The 18,786-nt window shown below is 71.5% G+C and overlaps 2 protein-coding genes across 2 annotated transcripts; both read right to left on the bottom strand.

Annotated features, from left to right (window-relative positions):
• Positions 1-679: 679 nt before the first annotated feature.
• Positions 680-1,189, bottom strand: ASCL5 (achaete-scute family bHLH transcription factor 5). The gene has a single exon (XM_054576494.1). The coding sequence runs from the start codon at positions 1,187-1,189 to the stop codon at positions 680-682; it is 510 nt and encodes a 169-aa protein (XP_054432469.1).
• Positions 1,190-8,632: 7,443 nt separating this feature from the next.
• Positions 8,633-18,454, bottom strand: TMEM9 (transmembrane protein 9). Its single transcript, XM_054576428.1, is given in 7 exon segments — positions 8,633-9,078; positions 14,321-14,361; positions 14,364-14,451; positions 15,951-16,050; positions 16,630-16,721; positions 17,997-18,113; positions 18,359-18,454. Coding segments are annotated over 6 exon segments (561 nt in total). The 5' UTR covers positions 18,081-18,113; positions 18,359-18,454; the 3' UTR covers positions 8,633-8,922.
• Positions 18,455-18,786: the final 332 nt, after the last annotated feature.

Below are 18,786 nucleotides of genomic sequence, written 5' to 3'. Positions count from 1 at the left end.
CTTAGTGCAAACGGTGCCAGTATACCCACACGGTCCCACTGCCCACAGGGACAGACAGCGGAGGGGGAAAACCCGTCCTCGCCCAGCCGAGCGGGGAAAGCGAGGAAAAGGTCACGTGGGGAGTGTGGCGGGGGTGGGGGGGGGTGTCACCCTCCATCAAGGAGGCTGGAGGGCGCCACCGCGGGGACAGGACGGGGCTGCACTCAGGCTCCCAAAGCCGACGCTGGTGTTGGAGGCCACCTTGTGGCGAGCGGGGCGGAGCGCATCCGGGCCAAAGCGCCGCTCCTCTCCCAGGGCCTCGCAGACCCAGGGCTGCGCCCGCGCCCGGAGCCTGGCGAGGGGCCCCGCGGCCGGCTCTCCCCAGCGCGGCGCGGGCGCTGGACCGGAGCCAGACCCCCGGAGCCGGTCCCGGGCGGCCCTCCCGGAGCGCATCTGATGCCGCGGCGAGCACCGGAGCGTCCCCAGGCCTGCGCCCAGCCGCGCCCCCAGCTCCTGGGTCCGTGTTGCCCCGCGCAGCCCTGCCCTGCACCTCGGTCCAGCTGCCGGAGAGGAGGCCGGCGCGGGGGCGAAGGAGGGGTCGCAGACGCGGAGCGTGCGCCCCTGGGAGTGTCCGCCCCGCCGTGACCCCGCCGTCCCGGTCGCCCTCGGCAGCGCAGCGGGGCGGCCCCGCCAACCGCGATCACTGGCTGGATTCCTCGGACTCCAAGCCTGGCGAGGAGGGGAAGCGAGGGCCCTCGGGCGGCGGGGCGTCGCTGGGGCGCTCGGGCCGGGGGCCGTCGGGCGCGGCGCGCAGCAGCTCCTGCAGGTGCCGGATGTAGCGGATGGCGGCGCGCAACGTCTCCACTTTGCTCAGGCGCCGCTCGGCCAGCGCGCCGGGCAGGTGGCCGCGGAGGCGCGCATAGCCCTCGTTGACGCAGCGCACGCGGTGCCGCTCACGCTCGTTGCGCTTGTGGATAAAGGCGGGCTCAAACGGGCAGTCGTAGCCCCCGAGGGCGCCGGGGCCCGGTGCACAGGGGAACAGGCCGGCGTAGGCGGCGGCAGGGCCCGGGAATAGCAGGAAGGGCCCGGCACCCGAGGGCTCCGCGGGCAGGGGCGCCGGCCGGGGAGGGGGCGCAGTCGCCAGCTGCATGGCGCCGGGGGGCGTCACGGGCCCCCGGTCCATCAGCGCCCGGCAGAAGTGTCCGTTCATGGTGCCGCGGGGGGCTGCGCCCACAGCCAGGCCGGCGCCGAGGCGCCCCTGCTCGGGGCCTGTGTGTCCCCACCACCGGGTCGAGTCACATCGCCAGCAGCAGCCCTGGGGTTCCAGGACGGCTTAGGGCTTCTCTTCGCTCCCTGGGGCGGCTTCCGTGGTCCCCCTAACGGGTTCCATCGCTGCGGGCTGGGGTGGCACCGGGCAGCGGCTCAGAGCGCACAGGCTCAGGTCTGAGCCGGAGCCGCAGGACTCGGGGCCCTCGCTCTCCTCCGCAGCCCATGGGCGCCCGCCTGGCCCGCAGCCCCGCACGGCGCTGGGGCCTGGCTCCTCGCGGCGGTGGAGACCCCAGGCGGGGACTGACTGCCGCTCTGAGGACCGCGCCTGCTCCGCAGAGGGTCCCGGGAACGTCCTGAGGAAGAGGAGGGTACAGACATATCAGTTGTTAGGAAAGGTCGGCGGGGATGCACCCGGTGCCACCCCGCCCTCGAATGGGCTGCGGGCTTTGGAAGGGGAGGCAGGGCCCTGCTGGAGGCGAGAGGCGCAGAGCAGAGCCCCAGGCTGGTGGTCAGCCTTCCTCCCAGACGCCGGACCCCTGTTCCTCAATGGAGGGACTGGAACACCCCTCACAGGCGGGCGATGGTGCATGCAAATCGAGCGAGAAAAAATACGCCCCAGCTGCCTCTGGGGCCTGGCTTATGGCAAGTGCCAACGATGTCACATCCTCTGAGGGTGGGGATGAGACTCATCGCTGGTACCTTCCAGGGCCTTCCATCCAAAGCCCACGGAAATGCAGGGACAGCCGCAGCTGGCCGCGGGGGCTCCCTGGGTACTGAAGGACACGTGTGTTTGGACATGCGGTTGGGACGGGGACAGCTGTCTCTGTGCCCGGCTCAGGGCCATGACCGAGCCCCCCACACCCCGCGCGGCCCCTCACACCGGCCGTCCTTGGGGTGCCTCCGCCACCCCGCCTGGAAGCATGTGCCCTCGGGCGGCCGTGTCCAGAGCTGGGCCCAGCTCCAGGCACGTGGAGGACGCAGACAGCAGCTGAGGAGCCCAGAGAATTAGGCAGGACGCTGGGCTCATTGCCCGCACTACGCCCCGGTTTTCCCGGACCCAGGAGGCTGCGCGCTTAGGACCCAGGAGGCCGAGCACCCAGGGAGCAAGGAAGGAGTGCTTGGCTGGCGTTGAATGTAACTGCCGCCACCCCTTGTTGCCGCTGCTCCCCTAGGAGACTGATGAGGAGCCAACCTTATCTGTGCTCAGAAAAACTCAGTAGCGGGCCTCCCCCCCCGCAAAGACCTGCAGAGCCCAGGCAGGGCCCGTCCCTCCTCTGGACTGGGCGGAACCGGCGGAGAACCGTGCCACCGCACGTCCGCGGTGGCAGCCGCAGGCGCGGGGAGTTCCAGGTCCAGGCCCCCGGGGGGTGGATGTTCCCACTCTCTGTTACACCGCCCTCGGGGGCTGCGGGAGTCTCCAAGGGGAAAAGTCAGGTGGCACCTCGTTGGAATGGAGCTACCAGTACCTGGGATCGTCAGCAGGGCAGGGGCAGCCTCGGGAAGGGCCCTGCAGGCTTGGGGGGCCTGGGCGGGGCCGCGAAAGGGCCACTGCCTGCCGCCCCCGCGCGGCCCGGGGTGCCGCCCCCCCCCCTCCCCGTGCACGTCCAGCCGCTGCTCACGGACACGCCTGCCCCGGAGGGAGTCTCGAGGAGAATCCCATCCCCACATCCCTGCTCTTCTTCCCTCAGCACCCGCCGGGGGCTGGGCTCCCAGGGACAAGCTTGGAGCTGCCCCGTTTGGCCGGCAGCAAAGGTGCGTTAGTACTGAGCCCGCCACGCCCCCAGCACTTTCCCCGTGCTGGGCTCCAGCCTCAGCGGCCCAGCTGCGGACAGAGCCCCTGGCTTGCCGGTGAGGGGACGGGGGGCTCAGAGAGGGACAGACACTGGCCCAGGGTAGCACAGCTGCTGCAGGGCAGAGTTGAGAGTCACATCCGGGCGTTTGGGCTCCTGTCTTCCAGGACCGGAGGACACAGGCAACCTGCAAATCAGACTTCCTGCCCGTCAGCCACTGCCCCACACGCGTGTGCTCACACGCATGCACAGCGCTGCGATCCTCTGCCGGGCGGGGATGACTGTTCCCCTCATTTCACAGACAGGAACACGGAGCACAGAGAGGTGCAGTGAGCATCCCAAGGCTACCCCGCTGACAAACGGTTAACTTGGGCTCCGGGAGAAACCGGGGTACACCCTGGGGCTGGCCGGGTGTGGCCACGCTCTCCAGGGCGAGCCCCCTCCACAGCCGAGAGGAAGAGTGGAGCCGAGAGGAGGAGGGAGAAAGGCCGGTCCAGGCGTCGCTCGCTTCCTCGTCCGGAAGCGCCGTTCTTGTAGGCGACGGGTGTTTCGTGGGAAATCCCTTGGGGTCACAGGACAGGTTTCCTGGGGCCCCGCGCCGTCCCAGGCTCAGAGGCTCCCTAGGTGGGAAGGCAGGCCTGTCACCAGGCCCCGGGGCACAGCACCTCCTGGGAGGGAACTAGCGTTGCTTAGTCCTCACCGAGTGTCACGCGCTGCTGTCCCGATGCGGAGGTGCCTCCAGCCCCTTGCACCGGGGCCACGAGGACCTGCCCCTGTGCCGTGTGGCCCTGGCTTCTCCCGTCCCCACCCCAGGTCCTTGCCCCGGTGGCTGAGGTCCTCGCGGCTCCCTGTGCAGACCGTCTGTCACCGGCTTGTCCCACCCATCTCTCGTTCGTGCGCCTCCCACGCTTTCGAAGGAACGGGTGACTCTTTCCTGCATCTTGTGGGAACTGAGCTGATGACCAGGCACCCTGGGGCCCGCGAAACAGGCTTCGGAGCCTGGCTTTGCCCCTGCCCAGCTCCGGGACCACGGCAAGCCTGTCCTCTGTCCTGCGGGTGGGGGCTGCGCCCTCACTTTCTCTCGCGGTCCTGCACCGTTCGGGGACACCGTGTCTGAAAACGCCTGTGCCTGGCGCGGACCAGGGCCCAGTGACCAGCGCTGGGGCTGACGTGGCGCCACGGGTCCCCCGGCTCTGTGTGGCCCCACGCGGATTCTCTGGGAGCCTGCAGCCAGATCCCTCCTGGTCTGGGCTCCCTTGACAAGGGGACGGCCGCTACCAGGGCCACTTACTCCCCTGGAGGGAACTGGGTGCCCCTGCGCCACAGACGGGGAAACTGAGGCTCCGGGAGCTTCCGTCAGACCGCGCTTCCCGTAAACAGCAGGGTTTAAAAACACAACAACAAGAAAGCTCGATCTGCTCTTCCTCTGGCCTGGACACCCGCCTAAGCTCACGTGGCTCCCACGACAGGGCTCCGGGGCGATGCTCCCGCCGCCCCTGCACCAGGGGACGGGGCAGAGGCCGGGCAAGCCCCGGTCTACGGGCGCCCAGCAGCTGTGACGGCGCTGAGCCCTGCCCCGGCGCCGCGGCGGCCGGCTCTGGAGGCTGGGCCCCCGCCATGGCCCGGCACCTCTCAAGCCGCCTCCCTCGGCCGCAGGCAGCCCAGGGCTCCCTGGCCCCCAGCCTCCACACCTCGTGTCCCTTCCAGGGGAGCCCCCAGCTGACGTCCCCGGGAAACCTGTGCTTTGTCTCTGGGTGCTCCAGGCACCGGGCGCGGGGCCAGACCCAGCGCCTGTGGGCAGATCCGCAGAAAGTGCCCGCGCGCCCGGCACGCCGCCGCCCCTCCCCCGCCAGCGGGAAGCTGGCCGGCGTGCCTGCCTTTGGGGAGGAAAGCGGTGGGTGACTAAGCCCCCAGAAATCGTCTTCCTGGCCTCATGCCCCCAGCCGCCACCTGCGTGCAGTTACCTCCTGGGCCGGCTCCTCCGGCACAGCGACCGCGGCTCGTGGGCCCCCGGGTGGGGACAGCAGGGACAGCGGGCCGCCCGCCTGCCCTGGCGCCTCGCAGCCTCTGCCCGGCTTCCCGCCACGGCACCAGGAGCCAGGTACACGCTTCACCTGATGGAGCTTCAAACGGCGACACACCCAGAAGGGGAGGGAGGAGGGCGGAGGGGGATCGGCTGGAGGAGGAGAGGGGGCCACTCCTGGCCTCCTGTGATTGGCCGCCCGAGGCCCTGGGAGGGCAGGTGGGGGCGCTGTGCCCGCGGGCGCTGCCCGGCGGGGGGCCCAGGGCGGACGGCCCTCCTGCCGAGGAGCCCGTGCATTCGGGGTGTCCCGTGGGGGGATCCTATGGTCAGGGAGCACAGCTGACCATAGGATCAGGTGACCCCTGCGCAGCCCTGGGCAGGAGGCTGTCGTGTGTGGGTCCACCTGGCGTCGGGCCTGAGCCCCCGCCCCACAGGGAGCCTGAGACGGAGGCAGCGGGCAGCTGTCCCTCCACAGGGACCCGAGCCAGCACAGTGGCACCAGGCCCCTCCAGAGTCCCTGCCACAGCCCCAGGGCGCGCCGCGTTGTGCTGACATTTCTTCACGTGCACTCACCGCCCGGACGCGTCCTGCACGCGAATGTCACGGGACCGTGAGGCTGACGTGCTATCGTTTTCCCCCCGAGTACTATGTCATTAAAACCACCACGAAGCCGCTGGAATGAGAAGGACTTGTGTGGGGGCCCCCGGGAACACTCGCAGGGGAAGAACAGGCTGGGTTAGCGCCCTCGCCCTGTCTGGGAAGACCGCTGCCCCGGGGCGGGGGCCAGGTCCTGATCTCGTGGACGGAGCCCGCCCTCCGTGCCCGCCTGTCAGAGGAGCCCAGCGTCCTCGGGGTCAGCCGGCCCACGGCCCGGCTCCTCCTCAGCGCCGCGCGGGGTCTGCCCGGGGCCAGGGGAGCCACCACACCGTCGCCCCGGGAGGTCCGGAGCAGAGCTTCCCCAAGGCCGGCTTGGCGGCGGGTCCGGGTTTCCCGGCCACAGAGGGGGAGGCCCCGTGACCCCTCAGAGACTGGCCCGAGGGGTTCCGCTGTCCCTGGCCAGAGGGACAAGAGCAGCAGGCGCACAGGGAGTGCGTCCTTACAGGGGGGCTTGTCCTCGGCTCTGCATGTTCCCTGCCTGCTCCCGGCCGCCACCACGGTCACCGACCTCCGGTGAGCGCCTGCTGCTGCTGAGGCCCTGGGCGGGGGCGTCCTTGGAGCCGGGGCCGGGGGCGGGGGGCAGCGGCCGGGGACTGCCACAGGGCCGAGGCGGGGAGAAGCCGGGTCCTTCGGCCTACAGGGCGCACGGCCCACCTGCCCTGCCGGCCCGTGGGAGGCGCCTGACCACGAGCAGCAGAGCCCAGATCTGGGCATCCGCCCCCCAGCCCTTCGGCCACTTCTAGGCTCCGCTGCCCCTCAGCCCCAGACAGGGCTGTGCGCTCCGGGGGCTGGTGGGAGCCAGCGCCTCCCGTAGGCCCCGCGCGGCTGGCAGCGGCCCGCCCGTCACTCCCGTGAGCAGCTCTGGGGCCGCAGGCCGGGGCGGGCAGGTCCCGGCCTCCGTCCAGGCCTCGAGCCCCAGGAGACGGGGCCTCTGATGGCTCTGCGGGAGGCAAGCGGCAGGACCCCCGGTGGCCCCTGAGAGATGAGGGGGACGTGGACGGGGACCGCGGCGCCAGGGCGGAGGGTGCTGGGGCTCTGTGAGGGAGTGGACGCGGGGACGGCAGGCGAGGGCCGGGCCTCCCAGTTTCAGCCGCCATGACGCGAGGCCTCCCCGGTTCAGACAGAGGGAGCCAATCGCTGACGAGTGGAGGCCTGGGCGCCCATTCGGACGGGCGCCGTGGTGCCCTGCAGTCGGGGTTGGGGGCTGAGTCCGCCCGAGAACCGGGTGGACGGGCCTGGAGCTCCGGGGCCGGGCCTGGGCCAGAGACTCAGATCCCGGCACCACTGCCGGGAAGCCAGGAAGGAGACTAGACACTCGGGGAGAGGCCGAAGCCCAGAGGGAGCGGGCGCCAGGCAACGTGGGGAAAAGGGAAGGCGCACCGGGCTCGGGGATCACCAGAGGCCAAGCGAGCACAGATGTTCACAAAGGGCCCCTCCCTCTGCCCCCGCGACCCCTGAGGTCCGAGGAGGGAGCAGAGGTAAGAGCGGGACAGCCCGCGCGACCCCGCTGCAGAGGGTTCCTTCCGGCTGCAGGACTGAGGTGGTGGCAGGGTGGGGGCGGGCTCCCGTGACCCGTGGTGGGCGTGGCGCCCCCGGAAGGCCCCTTGTAGGCAGGAGGCTTGGGCACGTTCACGGGCCGAGGTCAGGGGACGGGCGACGTTGGAGCGGCAGCCGGGGGCCAGGAGAAGGGACGGTGGGGGGCTGACTCGGAACAGGAGGGACACGCTGCCCCCAAGGCCGTGTGCCGGAGGCCAGGGCCTGTCCCAAAGACAGGCTTGCGGGGGCGGGCGGGGCTCTGCTCCCGGGAGTGAGGCAAGGGTCCCGGGGGCGGGGGATGGCAGGGCGGTGCCCAGTGACCGGCAGAGAGCGAGGGCCCCTGTGCGCGGAGCCGAGCGGCCTCCCGAGGTGGGACCGCAGCTTCCAGAGCGGCCCTGCGGCGGCGCGCGCGCCGGGCCCGCGAGGGTGAGCCGTCCCCGGCACTGGCTCCGCAGGCCTGGCCTCGCTGTGGCTGTGGCTCGGGGCCCCCTCGCTGGCCGAGCGCAGCTGCTCAGGGTCCCACGGTCAGCTCCGTCCCCTCAGCCGCAGTGTCCCTTGCTGGCCTCCAGGCCCATCCCCATCCCCTGGACGCCCGGCCGGCAGGTCACCCTGACGCCTCAGCACTTGCACGTGACTTTGCAGACGGGCCCCGCCCCCACCGCCTCACCGAGCACCCAGCCTGGGGCAGTTCGCGGGGTCCCCAGTGCCAGCTCCGGGGTGGCGTGGGGACAGACACTCGGGTCACGGGTCCCTCAAACGCCCTGCCTCTGCCTGGGCCCCGGACACCCCACAGCACTTCCCCGGCCGGGGCGGGCGACCAGCATGGAGGGAGGAAGGGCTCCCGTTCCTTTCTCTTCCTGCTTCCCGGGCCCGTCCCCGCCCCAGCGGTTTTGGTCGCGCACTGGCTGGGTCTGAGAGGCCGCGGCCTGGGGCTGCTCACAGTCCCGGGGGGCCTGTCCACGAAGGCGGGACAGAAGTAGGCCCTCGGGATAACTCCAGTGGCCGCGCCGCAGGCTCCCGGGAGAGGACAGACCCGAGGCGGCTGCCTCCGGCCGCAGGGCGGTGTGGCTGGCAGGGGAGCGGGCGCCGCGGGCACTGCCTTGGCCTCGCGGCGCAAGCCGGGTCCCCGGGGAAACCCCTTGAAATGCAGAGAGTGAGAGAAGAAGGCGATTTAATGATGGTTCCTCGGCTACAGACAACGGAGGACACGCGCCCCCTCTGTGCATGGGGACAGCGGAGCCGGGGGCGAGTGGGCACCCGAGGACAGGCCCTGGGACGTGCACAGCCGCTCTCGTCCCTGGGTGCCCCACCGTCCGGCGCAGCTGCACAGACGCGGGGTGGGGCCGCCCGGCATCCTGAAGTGGCGTGAGGGCCCGGGCAGCGGCTCTGCCCGCCCGGTGGGGGACCATGGCGGGGAGGGGCCAGGGTCCCGGCGTGCTGACGGCCGGTGGCTGTCCCCCCAGAGTGGCGACGGCCCTGCTCCGCCCTCCGGAGGTAAGAGCCTTCCAGACACTGGGAGCCGGAGGGCAGCGCCGAACGCCTCGCTCCCCACTGGCCTGCCGATCGGTGGCGACAGAGAAGACAGGGGACCGGCCACGTGCTTGCACAGGGCACACCAGGACGGCGGCCTGAGGGGGACGTGGCCCAGCTCCGTCGGCTGGCGCCCGCCTAGCTGAGCATCTTGTGCCGGTCGAAGACGGTCTTCCTCTGCTGCAGCACTTGCAGCTTCCAGCGCTGCTGCGCACCCTCCACGCGCTCCAGCACCGTGTTGGCTCGGGGGCCGCCCTGCGGGGCCACGGCGGCGGCCGCCATGGCGCAGGCGTCCTGCGGCGGGAAGGACAAGGGGAGGCGCTGAGCCGCCGCCGCAGGCGCGGCCGCCCTGAGGCCCCGCGGAGCCCTGGCCGGCCCGAGGCCCCGGGCGGTGGGGCTGCAGGGTGGCCTGTCCTCCCCGGGGCCTGGGAGGGACCCAGAGGCAGCGCACAGGCCCCTCCTGACCCACGGGAGGAGGACGCGGGACAGCCCGGGGCGAGGGCTGGCGGGGTGGTGAGGGCCGGCTGCACAGGGGCCTGGGACTCGCTGGGAGGGGGACGTGCCCTCGGGCAGGGTGGCCGCGGGGTGGGCGTCCGCAGCTGGCCCCACACCCCCGCAGGGCCTGCCCTGGACAGAGCAGGACAGCGGACGCCCTCCCTCCGGCCCGGTCCCCGCCCCCGCCCCCTCCCCGCTCCGACAGCCTCTCTGTCCTCGGAGGCAGCATCCGCCCTAATTACCACCTCGCTGCCTCTGAAGCCTGCGCATTTCCTGCGGACCGACCCTGATCTCTGGGGGAATTAGAGCCCGGGCCCGGCCCACACGCCCGTGGGGATTTCCTCCCAGCTCTCCCTGCCTCTCATCTCCCGCCACCGTCTCTTAAGGGATTAGCACGGCCCTCTGAGCCAGAGCCGCCCCGTAAATGCAGCCCTGCTTCTAACGCCGGGCTGGCACGGCTTCTGTCGCCACGCAGCTGCCGGGCGGGGGTGCAGCGGGGCGCGGGGGGCCGAGCGGGCAGGCACTGCTGCAGAGGGGTCCGGCGGGGGCGAGGCCAGCGGGCAGCTCCCGGCCTCCGCGGAGCTGAGCCGCTGTCTTGAGGCGGACAGCTCCCGGGGGCCACGTCCGGGGTCAGGGAAGGGTGCTGCACCAGGCAAGCCTCAGCGCGATGCAGGGCTCTCCTCCGGCCTCCGGCGGCCGGGGCCCATCGCGGGCGCCCACCGTGGGCCGCGGGAAGGAGGGGCAGCCTGGCCGCGTGGACAGGGATTTCTCCAGGCTTCCGGTTAACAATGTAGCGAGTGCTCTCTCCTCAGGCTTCCCCAACCACAGCGTCGGGGGGTCACACGCACACACAGAGCCCGCAGGCCGTGTGAGGGGCAGCAGGGCCTGCTCCCCGATGTGCTCCACGGCACGGCTCCCAAGTCCCGCTCCTGACGCCGGGCTGGCTTTGAGACCCCGGGGCCGTGGCCCCCAGTGTGAGACACGCGATTTATGGCCGGCGTGAGTGTGACAAGCTCGATGGACAACGCGGGTGAATGAGGCGCAAAGCACACGGGCTGCCACGGAGCAGGGGCTCGGGGACATGGCCTGCCCCCCGGCCCCCTGTCCAGCGCGGGGCTGGGCCCGTGGCGGACTCACACTCCCGGCGCTGACGCCTCCCGGGGCAGGCCCTGGCCGAGCAGCCTCGTCCTCCGAGCCTCCGTCCCGGCCCGCAGACGCGGCGCTGCCAGCGGGGCCCGTCACGGGCCCGCTCTGGCCGCCCAGGCAGGGACGGGGGACCTGCCTCGGGGAGCGCCCGTGGCTCTGCACACCTTCCGGCTCTGTTCCTTCCCGGGTCAGCTTGGCCGAGGGCGCCCCACGGTGCCGAAGCCCCCGCCGCCCCAGCCCCGGCCCCGTCACCCCTGGAGGCGGCTGGAGGGCAGCGGAGGCTCGGCCCGGCTCCTCCTCGTGCTCAGCAGCAGGGGCCGGAGGTGCACCTGCAGGCGCCACAGGACGGCGGCTTCATCCAGCCCCCGCTCACGTTCGGTCTTGACAAGCAGCTCCTAAGTGTCGGGGGGCGGAGGGGGGGGCTGCCGCGGACAGGCCTGTGCTCACGGTCCGATGGAAGGCATTACAGACCCAGGGCTGTTCCAGAGAGGCCGGCGCGGGCCTCGGCCTGGCCTGCGGAGCTGGGGGGGCGGGCAGCTGAGGGCAGGGCGGGCACGTCCCTGCCCGCTTCCCTCCGAGGCTCCGTCTCAAGCGACTCAGGGAGGAGGGGAGCGGGCGGGGAGGAGGGGTGGGTCCCCCCGGGACAAGGAGATGAGGAAAAGAGGACCCCCACCCTGCGCGGCGCCGCTCCACCCGTCTCCGACCCCGGGCCCCGAGCCGGGCAGGCCGTTTGTGACTGGCCGCTCCCGCCACAGCTGCGCTGCCAGCTCTCCCTGACGCCCCATGCCCCGGCCACTGTCCCCTCCCTGCCGTCCCACAATGTCCCCGGTCCCCTGCCCCGCGCCTTGCCTGGCGGCCACCCACCCTGCTGCCGGCAGACGCACAGGCCTGAGCGCAGGCCCAGCCGAGCGGTGGACGGCGCACGCCTGGCCCCACCGCCCCGCTGGCCCCGGCGGCCTGGCCGGGACACGGTGGCTGCTCCCTCCCTGCCGGGCCGCTACGCCTGCTGCCCTCAGCCGACCCTCCTGCCATCAGACGCTGCTCCTCCTCAAGGACAAACAAGTGCTTTTAAAGACGCCCACGCACCGCTGTGGTGGGCAAGGGCCGCCGGTGATCACATGCAGGCTGACCCCGGGGTTCAGCACCGCAGACAGCGACCGGCGGAGCCGGAGGGCGGAGTCAGAGGCCCGATCGCGGCCGGGCCCAAGGGGACTCTGGGAGGCCTGTGGAGGGCACGCCTGTCTGGCCTTGCAGGAGACAAGGGAAGTGTCCTCTCCAGCCCGTGTCTTCTCCAAGCTCCCTTGTCACCTCTCGGGACCAGGGACCTCGCGCTCAGAGCTGCCCACCCATCCCTGGGCGGGGCCGGGGGGCCTTCCCGTGGCCCCGAGTCCTCCCCGCCCCAGTCCCCTCGTGGCCCCAGGGCCGCCGCCGCCTCTCCTTGCTTCCCTGCCCCCCCTCCCCCAGGGCCCAGCACTGTCCCCACGCTCCAGGGGTGGGGGTGCCTCCAGGGACCCTGGTGAGCGGCCGACTCCCGGGGCCGTGGAGGAGGCCTGCCCGCTCTTCAAAGAGGACCAAGCCCGCGCCTCCGAGTGGCTCTGCCTCCGTCCCAGCAAACACGCCCGCTTCCTCCTTTCAAAGGGCGTCTGAGCCGGGGGATTAGGCCTAATGCCACCGGCATCCCGGGGGGCCGCGCCAGCGCCCCGCGCCGCGGCTGCCAGCCTTCAAAGGGACACGCCGGCTTTCATCTCCCTGCGCAGCACGGTCGTCGGGCAACCGGGCTCCTTGCTACAGCGGTTGGGGCGATGGAGCCAAGGGCCCCCAGTCCTGGGGCGCAGCCACCTCCGGGTCGGACCCCTGACTGGGTCCCGGACTTGGGCAGGGGCTGCGGGTGTGGGGCTGGAACCTGGGGGCCAGGCAGAGCGTCTGTCTCGTGGCCATGGAGTTGGACAGGCTGTGGGGGACGTCCATAGAGCCTGAGAGGCCTCGTCCTGACTTTCCTCCTCTTGGGGCGGAAGCGGGGTCCCTGCAGCCCAGGGGGGCCCCTTCCTTGTGTTCTTAGGGAAAAGTCTCCAGACCACTCATGAACTCAGGGACCGAGCCTCTGCCGCCCCAGCGGCACACCCCTGACCTCGGGTGCCCCGAGAGGGGAGGACAAGCTGAGAGTCCTCACCACCCAGGGCAAGGCAGCTGTGCCCCCAGCAGCTGGGCCGTCACTGCCCTCGGAGCTGGCTCTGAAGGTCCCCTCTGCCAGGAAGCCCTCCCGGACTGACACGAAGGCAGGGTAAGTCCCCAACCCTGGTCTCCCCGGGCCGCCTCCCCAGCTCTCCGGCCCCTGGACCCAATCCGCCCACGCCTTCGTGTCCCCCGCGGCTCCCCTGCTTCGGGCTGTCCCGGGGCGGACGCCCCAGAGCCCCCTCACACAGAGGCGGCCCCGACGGAACTCAGTGCGGGCAGGGACGGGGCCCAGGCCCCAGGGCGGGCCGCCCCCTCCGGCGCCTGGTCCGGGAGGCAGGGAGCCCTGCATTCCGGCCGAGCCGCAGTCATCGCCTGTCTCTCAATTACGCCGCAGCCGGCACTGCAATTAGCGCGTTGCCCTAATCGCCGAGTGTTTATTAGCGATGCCCCGCGCCCCAGAGCTGCTATTACCGCGCATTAATAACCAGGTAGGCGCGCGGGGTTTCCTGCGGAGCACAGACCACCCAGCTCCGGCGCCACTCCCCCCCCCCAACGCAGGGTGAGGCCCAGCCTCCCCCCGCACCCCTCCCCCGCCCACCTTTGGCCCACGGGGCAGCGCCAGGGGCCGGCAGGTGGCCCCTTCACCGGCAGCTTCACGCCCAGATCTGGGCCCCGCCTCCTACGGGGAGGCCCGCCCTGGCCTGCCTCAGTCCCTGAAGCGTGCGAGGCCCTGAGCCGTGCGAGGCCCTGAGCCGGGCTCCCAGCGGCTGCTCAGCCTGTGCCTGGCGCCCCGGAACCGGCTCTCACTGCCTAGCTGCAAGGCTGCTTCTCGCACGGTGCTGAGTCCTGCCGCCGGCCCTGCTGGGCGCCCTGCTGCCCCGGCCTCGCTCGGGGTGGGCCCGCACTCTCGCCTGAAACACCTGAACGCTGCGATCGCGCACCTCCTGGGGTTTGGGTCTTTTGATTTTTTTTAAAGCTAAACATCTCCAGTTTCTTCAACCAACTGCCCCAGAGTGCGGCCAAGACCCAAGGCTCCCGGTGGGAACGCTGTCCGCCCAGCGCATGGCCTCTGGCCGCCCTCCCCGCTCCCCCACCCCATTCCCTGCAGGGTCCCCAGGGCTCCTCGGCAAGGGGCCGGCGGGCTTCCTGGAGTCGGGGTGTCCCCGTCCACGAAAGCAGAGACGCCTCAGTGAGACATCGGGGGGCCTGCGGCGACCCGCTGACCCCGCCAGCCGCACTCCCGACCTACCTACCTCAGCCCCGAAGCGGCCAGCTCCCCGGGCCGACTCCCCGCCCCGCGCCACCCGCCGCAGGGCGCCGGCACCTGCCATCCCGCTTTCCGTCCGAGCCCGGGGGCTGTGCTCTGCACCGAGCAGGGTCCGGAATCACTGAAGACAACCCGGCCACCGGAAGCCCACCGCCCGCCGGACGCCGCCCGGCAGCCAGGGTGGCACTTGTAACGGGCCGGGCTGGTTCACGTCCCTGCCCGGCGCGGTGTGACAGGACAAGGCGCCCCGGCTGCGCCCGTGGCCGCCGAAGCCAGGCATCCGGGGAAACCCAGGGCCACCTCCTGCGCCCGCCGGGGGTGCACAGGCCAGTCCCCACCGAGGAGAACCCGGGAGCCCGGGGGACGTGTGAGATGCCGAGCAGGAGGGCGGACGGGAGCGTGGGGGAGGCAGGGTCGGGGTCCAGGGCCGAGCGCGGCGCCGAGGCCCGTTACCTCACTCTCCTCCTCGTTGTGCAGCTGCTCGGTGTAGGCGTCGGCTTCCGGATCAGAGGGTCCGCCAGCGTCAGGAAGGCCGTGTAGAGCAGCAGGGCCCCCACCCCCGACAGGCAGATGATGGTGGTGACCTGGGAAGACACCCGGGCCCTGAGGCCAGACTGCGGCGCAGAGGGACGCTGTGCCCGGACGGCCATGTGGCCCTACCCCGCGTGTCCCTCGCTGCCCATCCGTTCTCCCGCGGCCAGAGAGGCAAGAGACGATGAACCCCGTGGGGCAGGGCGCCCTGCCATGCCCGGGTGGGGGTGGGGCGGGGACAAGGGCCCGCCCGCCGCAGAAGAGCCCCGCACAGCGTGGTGAGCCGGGGTCACGCGTCGAGCGAAGAGGGGCGGCTGGGGAGGGGCTGAGGGGGAAGCCTCAGCTGAGGACAGGGCTCCGGGGACGGTTTCCCCGCAGGGGGCGGAGGGCCAGGGACAGGGCGGCAGCCCCGCATCCGCCGCCTCCAGGGAGAGCCTCCCAAGCGGGGGCGATTTTTCCTGTGCGGAAAAGACGGCTTCGAGAGGCGTGCTCGAAGTTTCTCCGCGCGGAGGCCCTGGACTCGCAGGACGGCCCTCGGGGCACTGAGCGCCCAGGTCACTGGGCTGGCGCCCGTCACGTCCCCAGTGACGGGGACCTGAGACGCCTCGCGCCCGTCCACTGCCCCTGGAGGGCAGCAGGCACCTCACTGAGAACCGCGGGGCGAAACCCTTCACCCGAGGTCCAGGGCTGGAGGCTGGCAGGTGTCACTTGCGCCTGGTTTGGGGACTCCGCCTCAGACGCCCATCCCACTCCGCGACGCCCGGCCATCCCTCTCCGGCCTCTGACCCCAGCCCGGACCCGGCAGGCTCAGACGAGGGGCGAAGGGAAGAGGAGCGCCGGCACTTTCCGGCTCGCTGCCCCATCCGTCAGCACCAGGTCCAACCTGGCCGCCACCTGCCACCTCCTCCTGCCTGCCCAGGGGCGGGGCGGGGCGGGATGGAGCCCGCGGGTGAGGGATGAGGAAGTGTGTCTAACCAGGACCCGCGCGGGGAAGTCTCTCCCCGCCAAAGAGGGAGCGGCGCCGACGTCTGGCGCAGAACTTCGGGCGTCCGGTCGCCCGCGGGTGGGGCCTTGGGAGCAAGTTCAGAGACAGAGAAAGGCAGCTGCGGGAGGGGCCGCGGCGGCAGGAGGACCATGGCGAGGGCCTGGGGACGGGCAGCTGCTTCCCCGAGAGGTGAGAACACAGGGTTGGGCGGGGACCCCTCCCTCCCCGGGAGCCTTGAGGGAGGGCCTAGCAGGGCGGCTACTTTCCGAGTCGCTTCTGAGAGGTGCTCACGGGGTCTGGACCCTTCGCAGGACAAGCAGGACTAAGCTCAACCCCTGGACCCGGGAGGGGCTGCTAGAAATCGGGAAGCAGGGCCGGGCTCGGGCGGTCGGAGCCCGGGCTGAGGGGCCAGGGGGCTCTGGGCGGCGCGTCCTGCCAGGCTCTCACCCCCAGGGCACAGGGTCACAGGACGGCCGGTTCCAGGGCCGGGACGTGGGTCCCCGCCCGGCAGCCAGCCCCAGAGCCCCCGGCACGTTCCGGAGCGGAGCCCCAGCCCGGGGCGCCCACCTTGATGGTGGCGGAGCTGCGCTCCTCGTAGTGGCACTCGTACAGCAGGTGGTCGGCCTCCGCGTCCACCGGCGCCTGCTCCGCCATGCGCAGGCAGCTGCTGCAGCGACAGACCGGTCGGGCGTGGGCCCGCGGGACGCGGCCTGAGCGGCTGGCGGGGGCTGCCTGTCGGCTTACTCCCCGCGCTCTCCGAACTGTGACCCCAGCAGACAACATCCCGGGGCTCCCCCGGGCTTTGCCATCTTAGGGCTTTGTGAACAGAAATCTTTGGGGTGATGTGGTGAATGGGACAGGGACTGCGGTTACCAAAACTCTATTTATTGTCCCTTCGAAAGCTGCTGAGACAGTCGAGCTCCCTGTTCCCACCACACACTCGGCGACTGCGTGAGCTGAGGGAGGTGCTCCCTCACTCGACATGCATGTGTCATACCGTCCCTGTGCACATCGAGCTTACACAGTGCTGCGTGGGACTTGTGTCTCAGTGCAGCTGGGAGAAAATAACAGCCACAAAGTCCTGACTCTTACCGCGGGGTCCCCACAGGACGGGGCTCCCAGCCCCTGAGGAGCCCGGAGCGGCAACGCGCCCTCCACCCATAGGGACGTCCTCAGCCCCCGCTCCACCCCATCTCCAGGAGCAAGGGGGGCCCGCCCGCAGGTGCAGGGCCTCACGCTGCCTCACCAGTCCTTCTGCGCCACGTTCTGGCTGTAGATGTGCCCGCTGACGTCTCTGTACGGCGGGCAGACGCACTTGCTCCTCGAGTCCTCGGAGCTCTCGGGGGAGCGTGCGTCCGCGGTGGCCCGGCTCAGGCTCGGGCTCCGGCGGGGCGCCAGCTCCCCGCTCCACGCGGTGACCGCCTCAGTGCTCCTGACCGCTCCCCGCCCCCAAGCTCAGCAGAGAAGGACGTGTGCAGGGAGGATGCTCCATCACAGGGTCTTCCAGACACGCTGTCCAGGCGGCAAATGAGCCACAGAACACGCTGCCTCGGGTGGGGCGCTGGGGGCGGGGGTGGAGGCAAGGAAAGTGACCGTCCCCTACCCTGTGCCCACGCCTGTGTGTGTTCACCTCGGTCAGCTAATCTTTGTGGCTGGCCTCCCCCAACCCCCAGCTTCCTAGGTTAAGATTGGGGCAAAAACAGGGCAGAGGGAGGGAGAAAGTGGGCTGTTTCCATGGGAACGCTCAGGCTGCCCCCTGGAGCCATAAGAGACAGGGTCGCAAAGCCTTTCACCCCGGTTAGGGATTCCTGGAGGCAGGGGACGCAAGTGCCCTGCCAAAGAGCACGCAGCAGGCCGCACGTGCTGTTCCTCCTGCTGAAAGCCCATGGCTCCGAACCTGGATGGGCCACCTGACGGAGCCGCGGCTTCGGCCTCCCCCGGAAACACCGCCTTCACCAGCCAGCCGGGGTTTCCTGGCCAAGCCCCGGGACGGTCATCTGACACGCGGTCCCTCTCCATCCCCCGGAGGAAGAAGGGGCGGCCTGGTGCTCAGGCGCTTCCCTTTGTCTTGCCCGAGGAAAAGCTGTCGGGGCCAAAACTAACCCCTTCTCTTCCCTGGGCGATAGCTCCCTTCCCCACCTTCCCTCCTACGAAATCCTCGCCCCCAGAGCCCTGCTAGCTGCTGGGTGGGCAGCCGCCTGGTTCGTGAGTCGCTTCCAAAGACCAGTGAGGCCTCCGAGGGGCTCCGCTGAGTTTTGTGAACTCCTCGCACCCGAACCTCAAACTGTGCGGCCCACCCAGACCCAGGTCGTGGTCATCGCCCCTGGAAGAGCGGAGGCGACCTCAGGGGTCCCAGGGCTCAGGCTGCGGCCTCTGTGCAGAAGCTTCCCTCTGCGGGAGCCCTGACAGCCAGAGAGCGGCGCCGCGGCTGTGGGAGCCAGGGTAGGTGAGCGCAGCCCAGGCCGCTGCCCCAGCGCAGAGTCCCGGGCCGGAATCCCACCCGCCGGCTCGCCCCGAGGAATCCCCGAAGGCAGGGCCGCCGGGGAGCGCGGGGCGGGCGCCCCGGGCGAGCGGCCACAGCTTCCGCACAGGTGTGCACGCCCCGCCCCTCACCTCGTTGGCCTGGGCCGGGGGCGGAGGGGGGGCGGGGGGTGGCAGCAGCCAGCCGACTGCAGCCACCACGCACAGGAGCTTCATGCCGGCCAGCCTAGGGGCCCGGAGCCCGGACACCTGCAAGAGGACGGGGAGGGTGGTGTCGAACGGGGACAGTGGCCGCGGCCGCACCCGCGGCGCGGGGCGGGGGGCGGGCTGGGCCCCTGGGTTCCGGGGCCTCTCCGCCCCGGCGCCAAACGCTGCAGCCCTTCCCTCTCCCCAGTCTCGGGGCGCCCCCAGGAAGGCGGGGGTGTCCCGGGGCCCCGATCCCCGCTCAGGTCCGTGGCCCCCCGCCCCCTGAGCCCGCTGAGGCCCCACGAGACCTGGGGCGCCGAGTCCGGGAGCTCGGACCCTACAGCCAAGCCGGCGTCGCCACGCCCGGGGCCTGGGGTCACCCGGAACCCGCTGGGCCTCCACGATCCCGCCCCGCCCCGCCCCCCACGCCGGGCTCTCACCTGCCAGCTCCGCGCGGCCGCGAGACCCGGCTGGCCCCGCCCCCTGGCTCCCATTGGCTGTCTCCGCAGCCCGTCAGCCCGACGCGCTGTCGTCCAGGCAACAAGGCCCGCCCTGGCCTGGACGCGGGGACTCTGCTCCAGGGACAGGAGGCATTTTCCAACTCCGAGCGGACAGGAAAAGGGAGCGTCGGCCTCCCAATCGGGTAACAGGAGGGGTCTGGTCCTCGTGGGCGCTTCGAGCAGCCGCCTTGGGACACTCGTATTATAAAACCGGGGTTCAGAGGGGGGCTAAGCTG

This window comes from Pteronotus mesoamericanus, unplaced genomic scaffold (genome assembly GCF_021234165.1).
Source record: "Pteronotus mesoamericanus isolate MK-2021 breed Mesoamerican mustached bat unplaced genomic scaffold, CSHL_Meso_final contig_347, whole genome shotgun sequence".
Taxonomy (NCBI): domain Eukaryota; kingdom Metazoa; phylum Chordata; class Mammalia; order Chiroptera; family Mormoopidae; genus Pteronotus; species Pteronotus mesoamericanus.
The sequence above is the reverse complement of the archived record's forward strand: the minus strand, read 5'-3'. Positions and strand labels throughout refer to the sequence as shown.

Excerpts from the sequence above, each read along its gene's own strand:
- ASCL5 (XM_054576494.1), bottom strand. The coding sequence starts at position 1,189 with ATGAACGGACACTTCTGCCGGGCGCTGATGGACCGGGGGCCCGTGACG.